Genomic DNA, 10957 nt, shown 5'->3' with positions numbered 1-10957 from the left:
TTAAGATTATATTTATAGTTAAACCCTGATTCCTTTTCTTATTAGGAATATGAGTGTCAAATGATGCGATCCTATTGGGTCATATACCAAGGTAGTCTAAATTGAGTCATACCCAATCGACTAATTAATTGCACATAAGTGTACCTTAGTTCTAGTAATAACTACTAAAACACGTAATTGATAGAAAACATTACGTGCCATAGGTCCCTCCACTTTATAATATCTCACAATGGGCCTCAGGGCATGAAATTAATTATTGTCATTACCCTTGTCCATTGAACTAGTATAAAACATACTGATCACTGATTCAACAACAAAACAACACGATGAAACAGTTATAAAATATATTTATTAAATAATAATAATTTTATAAAAACTTTAGTAAACACTTTACAAACCACCGAGTTTGGAATTTCTGTCCAATAAAGTTCAGGATTCTCTTTTGAGATATTCTCCCTACACGGGAAGTGGATTCCTTATTAAGTGTCACTTTTGTCTATAGGCAGACACAGTAGACTCAGCATAGTGATGTATAGCCAGTCATATGTAGACATCAGCCTTTTGTACACTAACATACATCGTGCCAGTCTGCAAAGATAAAGACCTCTCAAGTCTTGGGACCACACAACTATCTCGAGAACCCATTTGCACTAAACATCCGACAGTAGACCATGCTGGGTTCTCGAATGATCGAGTCTGATACACAACTAAAGTGTACCCGTATCTGCGTGTGAAATCTCTATTCCTAAAAACACACAATGCAACAACCATATAAACAGAGAGCCCAACTCCATCTCTAGTCGCGGACAATTTGAGGTCATACATCTGGACACATAATCACCATATAATAGTAAATGTGAATTAATTAAAATAAACCATTTATTTAGATTTGATGGACACCATATCCAACACCTGCACAAGTGTGCACAAGGGCATTGATCATGGGGATTTTTCATTTTGTAGGAGATAGGGCGGTAATTTCAGGGGTTGTGTCTTGATGTAGGTTGCCCACGACCAGAAAGTGTTTTTTTTTTTTCTCAATGAAAAAATAGGAAAACATGAGTTTTGGGGCTACATGTGGTCGTTGAGAGGAATTGACCCCGGACCGAAGAATTGTTTATCAAAATAGTGGATCTAGCACAAACAACTCAATTTTTCTCTCTTTGAGACAATGATTTACGGTATGAGATTAAGTATCGGCAAATTCTAAAATCGATACTGATGCATATTGGTCAGTATGGGCTGTATCGGACATTTTTGTCCTAAAAAATACCGATACCAACATTATTTTGATCATTTTACTCTGTCTGTACCGTATGCCCGTATCACCAATTCTATATAGATTAGATATCGATACAAATCGACCGATCCAATATTGATACCTAAGACAGTGTTATAAAAGGTTACCTAGACAAGGTTAACCAAGTGGGTATATAATGAATGGGAAAAAGAACGCTGCTTGGTCGCGTGGTTCTTGCGCCTTGACACTAGAGCATTTGAATTTATCGTTCTACCATCCATGTTGATTCCCCTATGCACAATCTCATTGGGCTTCGCACTGATGCAAGGGCTACATGACCGAGCAACGATCTCTTGCCCTGAATGAATTTATCTTTTTTTTTTTTATCAGTTAGGTTAGTGAGCCAAATGAGAATGAGACACCACATTCCTAATCTTCTTAAGTATACAAACAAAATTGAAACACACTATAAGATTATACACATCATATAATAACTGAAACATTTCCCATGACCACTCCTTTATATTTCTTTGCATTGGCCAATCTTTACTTCTTGACAATTCGTCCAAACTACAACATGTGTTCACCCCTGTTCTTTTTACCACTTCTAACCCCACTAAGCATTATCCAAAGGTTGGGTGGCTAGGCATACAGGATGATGCATGGAAATAAGATTTAGGTCATAAATCCATTTAATAATGGTTTGACCACAAGAGTTGGGGTACATGATAATGAAAAGCCTATTTCTTTCTTCACGTGGCTCAAAATGATGGACCAGAGTACCTTACCCAAACCATTTAAACATTATTTCCACCCCTTATGTATTGGTCCTGTCAATAAAAGTCTCTCATTGATGGCCCTCTATTGGGATCATGTGGACTGCTAGATGGGGCCTATTAGAAATTGAGATATAAATGTTTGATGCCTTCAACAAAAGTCTTGTTTCTCCCCCCCCCCCCAACCATCCCAAAAATAATGAAGTTCAAAGTTATCAAATAAAATAATTTTTATTTTTTATTATCAACAGGCAAGGGTTAAGTTTGGATTCTCTTACTGAAAATCAATTTAAATTTAAAAAAGAGGAAATCCTCACAGCTAATAGGGAGGGAAATTTTTTCAAGGAAGACGTTTTCTAGAATTTTATGGACAAATAGACCCCAAGTCCCATATTCACATCTTGCGTTTCCACTAAAAATGAGTTGATTTGCGAAATAAAAACTTCTAAAATCAAGTGAATAATAAAAAAATTTCTATGGGCTCCATTTGTTTCTAGGTAAAAGTCATAAAATGAAAATTTGGATGTAAAATCAATATAAAAACTTACAAGTTTTATTTTTGAAATTTCTCTTTTCATGGGTTTTTACTTAGAAACAAAGCAAAATAGAAATGGATGGTTGAAAAATACAATGGGAGTATGCTAATGTATGAGAGGCTATATGATTCATCCTTAATTTGAAATTTGACATGTGCCCAATTTAGACCGTTTCTTAGATATACATATAGCAAAACTTGATGTTAACACCGAGAGATACCCTTTAAACATGCTGATCTTGAAACCCTTCTACCAGGTAAACCAGGCAGCCCCTGTAACACCACCATCTTCCCTAAAACTAGGGGTGCAAGTTTGGCTGGGTTGAGATATTTGGCCCTAGAAATTTCTGGCCCTAAGTCAGGGTCGGGTCAGGCCAGGGTTGAGGCATTGGACTGAGCCCGACCCGACCCTGTTTTAAGTTATACTATAAAATATATGTTGGTATACTATATATATCATAAACCTTAAATGTCACACATATTTTGTTATATAATATATTATATATGAAGATAATAAATGATAATATATTTTATTATAATATTATTTTACGTAAAATTGATAGTTTTCTCCCCGACCCATCGTAACTCAGTCCAGACCATGCATCTCTCCCTTACCCCACTCAATGATCAAGGCCAATCAAGGTCAGCCTGGCCCAACCCTGAGGGCGGGTTAGGGTTGAATTTTCCAGGCCCTACGTTAGGGTCGGGCTGGGCCTGGGCCCAGCTAAGGGGACTCAGGGTTGGTCTGGGGTTTTAAAAAGCCTGGCCCAACCCGACCCTGTTGCAGCCCTACCTAAAGCAGAGAAGGTGTGATCTAGAATTAGAAATTGTGTGGGCAGTGATCTGGCAGTCATAAAGCTGTCCAATGAAATTGTTTCTTCTGATAGAATTGTATCTACTAAGTCTTAAAACCTTGTAGGACTAACCGTAGCAACCACTTCATTTCAGATGCCTTGAGTTCCAGTGAAAATTATGTGCTTTCAATCTAATATACATCAATTTTTTATCTGAGGAGCATGGGACTATTCTAAGCCCTCCAATAACTCCAAGAAAGAAAGAATTAAAGTAAATGGGAAAATCAGCACAAGATGAATTGTATTAGTCCTAGCTTTTGTCCTTCATTAAGGTCTGGATTTCTGGTAGTTCCCTGAAAAAAGAACAATAGCCACTGCATGCCTATTAAGTTTTTTCCATGACCTGCAAAAGAGAATGAAATGAAAAAAGCTTAGCTACTGGTATAGTTCTAATATTTCAGTGACAAATAATGGTAATGAAAACAGATATTTAATCCAAATATGATTTTTCTGTCCTGTTCATGAAGTGAATCTGTAACTTAGTAATCAGAAGATTCTGAAGTACACAGTCTATTAATAATGATGTTGAGTTGACCTATGCATCCCTTGTCTGAACAACCTTTATTAGTCATGGATGTCTAACCACTACAAGTTGGATTTAATTGTCAGTGGATCTACAAAGTTATTCTGATGCCCCTTAACACAGTCCCTTTAAACTTTGGTTTGTTTTGTTCAGAAAATATGGTAAAGAAAAGCATCAACTCTTACATGTTTAGAACGATATGTTGTACAGGTAGAATAATGAGCCAGAACATTGCTCTGCTCTTCTTCTTAGAGGTAATCTTCAATCGGCAAATTTGTTTTTTCATTTTTTAATCTGGCTAATGCTATTGGTTTACCAACTGCAAGGAAAAAGGGATAAGAGCTCAAGTCAAATTCAATTTCTTTGATCATATATAAAAGAACAGAAGCATTAAAATGCATTAATAGATGCTTAAAATGGCTGTATGAGGAGAACACTATATAATTAACATCCTTCCTACAGAGAGAATTAACAATACTGGGATATGACCCTGGAAATCTCTACATTATGCTGTGACAGAACCTTTTCCTTTTCTTCTTTTTTTTTTTTTTTCCCTCTCAACAGTCAAATGTAACTGATAGGTCAGATGATTGAGATCATCGAATCATGTCAACAATGTAACTTCATTCATAATACCTTTCAGCATTATATGTGTTAATGCTGAACTATTGTTTCCATTAGACATCCAGACTACAATGAAGATTGTATGCGTACTATCTGTGCATTAACTTACACATTGTCTACTCAAATATCTTGCAGCAGTTGGAGGTAAGAGCTCTTCAATTTCAACTTTCATGTTGGAGTTAGAAAGTGCGTTCTTAGATTTTCCATCCAGAACTGCTACCTGCACCTCAAAAACTGCACAAACTGGCCTGTGATCAGAAAACCTTGACTCACCACGAAAGTAATTGAGTTGCTCTATTCCATACCCATGCCATAGTATTCTATCACACCTGCACCAGTTGTAACTACTCAGATTTGCTTAAGGTATAATTTTGGGTTTTGAGAGAATAAAATAAGATCTAAATATACCATGCAGGAGTTCTCCTTTTCTTTTTTGATGTTACAGTCTCTCCGGCATAAGAATCTGAGTTATTGGAGTACTTGTATGTTGGAGGGAAGTAGATTTTCCCCTCTTTCCACCCTTCAAACACTCGTCCTGCTTCTTGTTCAATCTTGAGCTATAAGCAAACCAGAAGTGGGATCAAAACATTGTTGAATAAGATCTTAATTGATAGGAGATTAGAAAGTTTTTGGAAAAGCATTGACATCCAGGTATGAGGAAGCTAGAAAAGTAGAATCTAAGTTCAACATTTCACTCCCATCAATCTTGGAGATTGGATACAACATAACCACCTGATCTTTCGCAAGAAGGGCATCCCAATCATTGTTCTCCAGAAGCTTTCGGGTTTCTGAGTAGCTCAAAGCAATCCGGTAATTCAAGTCCCCTAACCAAATGATCCGTCTGGTGCAGTTTTTTCCAAGAAAAAGAAGGAAGCAACATTAGTTCAGAAGGGACCAATTATGAGTTGAGAAAGTCAAAGATGTGTTAAATACATGAATTCTTCAATAGATACAAGAATGGACAAACACACATCCACACACCTTAATGAGGTCAGAGAAATACTTACTCATGTTCCAGAATTCTCTCAGGAATCCTACGATGGGGTGTTTTGCAGATTTTTCGAAATTGGGTGTTTTTCAGTATCTCTATGACATCAGAATTTCTTCTAAGCTCGTCTCCTTCTTTCTCCCCAGAAGCCAAATGACTGCAGACAAAGCAGAAGGTTGTTTGGTGCAAAGACAGGCTAACAGAGATACAACCCTGCAACCAAAGAATTGTTGGCTGAGACCCATAGCAAGTAAATCTTACTAAAAGAAATCTTAAAGCCAACAAATATTTGCGACCATATGAGCTTAAAATATAGTGAAAGCACACTAATGTTAATGACTTCACAATCTATTATAGTGTTCATCACATCTGTTGGTTTGATGTTGATCATCATCATTACCAAAAGGATTTTACAGCCTTTGTCCTTGTAGATGGGATGCACACAAGAAGAAAAATAAACTTAAGAGAGAATAAAAATTTAGCAGCATGTAAGCTATCTTTACCTCTGTATCAAATATATGTCAATGCAATTATATAGCAAAAAATTGAATACACACCTTGTTTCCAAGGTATCCCAATATTCCACGCCCAACGCAGGAGACTCTCAAGTGTCCAATGTGCTGAACAAGTTCCTTCCTTGCCCAAACAGTGACAAAAATTCCCACCATTTGCTTGCTGGCTATGAGGCTATAATTCATCTGGTTAGTGGTGATCTCTGTCATCAGGAAACTGTTTGAACCATCTTCATTTTCTGAGGAAGAGTCATCTTCACCAATATAAACTTCTTGGAATCTAAAACAGGAGTCCTTACTATACTTTCTTTCCAACTCAGAATGGCAGTTGCAACTCTTGAGGCCTCTTCCCTTCTGTGCCTTTAAGCTTCTACTGACCTTTTTAAGAGAAGGCTTCTGGAAGAATAGTAGACCACCATTGGGCTTCAAATCTTTGGATATTAATTTTTTTCCAGAAGCTTGAGAAGGAAAGGGACAGTAGTCTAGACCATCATTGGGCTTCAGATCTTTGGATATTGATTTTTTTCCAGAAGCTTCAGAAGGAAAGGGACAGTAGTCTAGACCATCATTGGGCTTCAAATCTTTGGATATTGATTTTTTTCCAGAAGCTTCAGAAGGAAAGGGACAGTAGTCTAGTGGGGGGCTTGGACTGTCGGAGGTGTTGACATCTGAAGTTTTGTTCAGGGCCTGGTTGATGAGAGTTAGCCATTTTGCTGCTGGCTCATTGTCTTCTATAACTAACACATTTCCAGCATTCAAGGGAACTATTTCCTGAAAACTGAATTCCAAAGAAGAACAATAAAACAATAGTTAATTGAGAGAAGAATATAAGTTCATAATTACAAACTTTAAGAGAAGCATACTAGTGGATTTATTGAAAACTATATTTGTTTTTTTGGGTTCTCAAATCTAAAAATGTAAATATGGTAAAAACATCAGCTAACATGAATCAGTTGAAATATGATGGACTTCACATAATTCATCAAGTACTAAAATGAATGTAAAGGTTTCTCAATTCATGAAACAAAACAGTACGTAAAAAATCTAAAACTACAAGCCTATGGGAGTAATACAATCCATACCCCAAAACATAGATGTCTGATGGATCTTCCACCTGAAGAAAATCAACAAGATTCAGGTCACTGTGAGGGCATTTTCCACCTGCATTCCAGGTTGCCACAAAAACACTGGAGGCAAGGCAAAAGGAGAAGATTCAGAAAAAGCTGATTAGAAATCCATAGAAGATGAAAAAGGGATAAAGAAAGAAGATCAACATCTTCAAAGTACCGTAAAGTTTGAAGATCAGGAACATTTGTCATTGGAGATCGGGGGCTTCTGAACTTGAAACTTCCTAGCTTTGAAGTAGATTCTGCAATTAAACCAACCAAAACTTAGGAAGAGATAAGGAAATGAACAAACAGGATGTAAGTAAAGGACAATTCAACTATCTATACCTGACAAGCTTTTCTTGATGGCTGTAGCTGAAAAAGGTGAGCACCTTTCAAACTCCACTGTTTGTTTTTCACAGGGAAGACATTCAAAATGAGCAAAGCTTGAGAATATAGGACAGAAACAGAGGAGAAAAACTATATTATCTTTTCCATTTTTATTTCAGTCAAGATAACAAATGGGAGGAGGAGAAAAGTAGTAAATACTATTCTTGCAGAATGAACCCAACTTCAAAGATAATGTAGACACAAGACATCAAGTTTTTCATTTTCATAGAACCCAATTCTTCATTAGTTTGGTAAGAAACACAATCCCTGATTCACATATCCAGAAGAACAGTTCTTACCAAAGACTCTTGAGTTTCTACCTACTAACAGAAAAGGGCTTTTAACCTCTGTACTCATTTGATGGATCATGAGCGATGAAATTTCTCGAAAAAAGACAAAGAAATTGAAGATAAAACTGTCATGTACCCCAAACAAACCAAAAAAAAATTGTTGGATTCAATAGAACAATTACATCAAGAAGATAGAAATTGCTAACACTAACCAGAAGAATCAATGGAGCCTTCTCTCTTCTTAATTGCTTTTTTCTCCCATGTTCGAAAGATTTTTGGTAAATGAAACTGAAATATCCACAAAAAAAAAAAGAAATTTTGATTAGCGGCATGAATCCATCATCAATAAAAGTTGACTAAACCGAGTAAATGTCCCCCTAGTTGTGATTCGTTCAAAAGATAAAGAGAATAGATAAAAACTTGAATTAAAGCCATGAAAAAGAACAAAGGAAAAGAATTTTCCAGGAATTAGAATCAAAGCAAATGAAAAAGAGAATTGTCAAACCTTTTTCCTTTCGTCACTCCCAAGCGTCATCTCTTAAACAATCCAGAAGTCCAAAAAAATCTGAAATCAACCCCAATGGCGCAAACCCAGAACTCTGTTATATCCACAAAGAGAAAATAGAGGATCAGAAACGGCTCATTTCCTTCATTCACTCATTGAAGAGAAAAAGCAAAACCCTTTAGCCAAAAAAACCCACCAAAATAAAACGGAAGAGATCTATGAGGAGAAGACAAGAAACCAGAGAAGATGCATGAAATTGAATCAAGCAGACACCAATGCGTAAATGTGACGAAAACCCATCAACCAAAACCAACAAAGACTTACAAATCCAATGAGATATGTCAAATTAAACAAGAAAGAGAAGAAACCCGAAACATTCGATGTCTCTAGGACTCTGTGTTCTCTCCCTCCTAAGCATTGAAGTCTTCAATTAAAGGTCCTTTCTTGAATAGAAGGCTTCACGTGGAAAGATTTCAATTTATTCAAAAACCATGAAAGATGGCAAAGTGGGGGCAGTCAACTCACAACTGTGTTGGAACTTTTCGGAGTTTCGAACCATCTCTTTCTCTTTTCAATTCCCACAAACGTTTAAAAAAGTCTTTGGAAACGCCATTATCTCGTCCGGGCTCTCCTAGTTTTCTTCTCCAATGGGTTTTTTTTTTTGCTATTTCATATTCATCTCTCTCTCTCTCTGTCTTTTTTAGAACTTGAGTATGAGATTATAACATGTTGTGTTGCTGACTTCTTCGTTCTATTCTTTTTGTGGGTCGTTGCAGAGAACCCATCTTTCCAAATGTTCCAATGAGGTTTCTCGAAAATATAAAACTCCCTAAAAGAGTGGAAGATTCGAAGGGGAGAGACTCAAAAAATCCAAGACAGTCATTTTTGGAGCTTGTGTGGTCCTTAAAACTTGAAGCAATGTTCCTACTTTCAATGAGTCTTGTCTAACACTAAGTAGGGGACCAAACACCTACATTATGATGTGGTCAAATGACTATTTTACCCATGATTTTGATTTCCCCATTTTAACCCTTTAATTCCATCATCTACTTCAATCTTAATGATGACAATTGGGTTTACTTAGGGTTTCCCTTGTTGGATAATCTAAAGGGATTTTCTTATTGACATCTTAATTAGGTATCAATAATTTGTAATTTAATTTTTTTTTCTTTTAATTATAGAGAAAATCTTGTTATAACCAAGGTTGTTTACAATAAGATTGCAACCTCACTCTTTTTGCCTCGTGTCATATTCCCAAAAGTATTTTAGTCATAGGTAAAAAACAGATTTTTAAAATAAGTTGAAAGTGATTTATCATTATGTTATTTTCAAAAATTGCCATTGTCCATATAAAATGATAAGATTACCCTTGCATTAAATGAATTTTAAGAATAAGACAAAGGGCAAAAAAGTAAGGTTACAACTTCTTAGTTCACCTACTACTTGACTAGAAGATGCACTCTTTAGCATAAGATTTTTTTTTTCAATGAAGATAAATCCAGTCTTTTTATGTGCGTAGACAAAAATGTGCAAGACTAATAACATCTTTTAATAATGACATGGGGTTGAGTTCACTGTCCTATTGAGTAGCGTATGCTAGTGCCTCCTAGTTTCTATCTCTCCTCCCACAAGTAGAGGGTAAATATATCATTTCATAGGAAGTTGGAGAGAGATAGACATAGGGAGATGCTAGTGTACACTACGCAGCCTATTAGCGTTCTTCTCCCTAATGATATAATGATAAATCATTTTCAGATTATTTGAGAATCATTTTTTACTCATATCTTAAATAACTTTTTGGAATAAGACAAAAGTTTTTTGATCGTCCTAGTTTCAGGTTTTTCTGTTGGTTTCATTGTGTCGATTCTTAATTTGACACCCCTATTTTGTAATGTTAAAAAGTAAATAGAGAAGCTATACCTAATTGGTTGGCCAACGAAAATTCTGTAGAGCAAATATTAAGAACATCAAGGAAAGATTAGTCAGTTTGTGATTTGAGTGAGGGTTTTTCTTCTTCAAATTAAAAGCCAATAATGTCTATTGACTTAGTACTCATTAGAGCAAGTTTGATTCTACAAGGATTCCTCATATTTGGGTTCTAAACATCAAATTGGAATCAGATTGACACCCTCCAGCCCCAAGCTTGTATGGGCATGAATCACCACCTAAAAGTAGTAATTGAAATCTTCTTGGGTTCGCAGAAGATTAGGTCTCTTAAGTTAAGCTTATGGTTGTGGATGATGTATATAACTTCTTATTTTGTCAATGTTTCATTTTTCATTTAAAAAAAAATACAAAAATCTTCTCAAGTTGATCAATAATTAATTCTGTGTCACGATGTAGTGAAAAAATTATACAATAATTGCGCAACTAAATTAAATATCTTTTCTTCTATTATGAGATGGCGAAAAGTCATACAATAGTGATCCAAATTATTTGATAATGTAAGGGGTGTCTAAAATAGTTGCAAAATCAAATATCCTTTCAATTATAGTTACATATTGTAACATATATTATACTCTGGTAGATGTGGAACTCGAGGGGGAAGTCTAATTAGGGTCAGGAATTGATCAAGTTGATCTACCACTAAGTACAAATTAAGGATCTAAACTTG

The 10957-nt window shown here is 35.8% G+C and overlaps 1 protein-coding gene across 1 annotated transcript; it reads right to left on the bottom strand.

Moving 5' to 3' along the window:
* Positions 1 to 3509: 3509 nt before the first annotated feature.
* On the bottom strand, positions 3510 to 9196 carry LOC122670589 (type I inositol polyphosphate 5-phosphatase 10-like). Its single transcript, XM_043867529.1, has 13 exons — positions 8869 to 9196; positions 8344 to 8437; positions 8051 to 8126; positions 7507 to 7563; positions 7340 to 7421; positions 7135 to 7239; positions 6703 to 6830; positions 6098 to 6510; positions 5560 to 5753; positions 5285 to 5393; positions 4961 to 5109; positions 4662 to 4881; positions 3510 to 3748 (listed from the first exon to the last, which is right to left on the bottom strand). Exons 2-13 carry the CDS (start codon positions 8371 to 8373, stop codon positions 3731 to 3733), a joined length of 1581 nt encoding a protein of 526 aa, XP_043723464.1. The 5' UTR covers positions 8374 to 8437; positions 8869 to 9196; the 3' UTR covers positions 3510 to 3730.
* Positions 9197 to 10957: the final 1761 nt, after the last annotated feature.

This window comes from Telopea speciosissima, chromosome 8 (assembly GCF_018873765.1).
Source record: "Telopea speciosissima isolate NSW1024214 ecotype Mountain lineage chromosome 8, Tspe_v1, whole genome shotgun sequence".
Taxonomy (NCBI): Eukaryota; Viridiplantae; Streptophyta; class Magnoliopsida; order Proteales; family Proteaceae; genus Telopea; species Telopea speciosissima.
The sequence above is the reverse complement of the archived record's forward strand: the minus strand, read 5'-3'. Positions and strand labels throughout refer to the sequence as shown.

Coding starts and splice junctions, on each gene's coding strand:
- LOC122670589 (XM_043867529.1), bottom strand. CDS start 8,373: ATGACGCTTGGGAGTGACGAAAGGAAAAAG. Junction 6,511..6,702: donor AGATGTCAACACCTCCGACA/GTCCAAGCCCCC, acceptor TTCCTTCTCAAG/CTTCTGGAAAAAAATTAATA. Junction 5,394..5,559: donor GAGAGAATTCTGGAACATGA/GTAAGTATTTCT, acceptor AAACTGCACCAG/ACGGATCATTTGGTTAGGGG.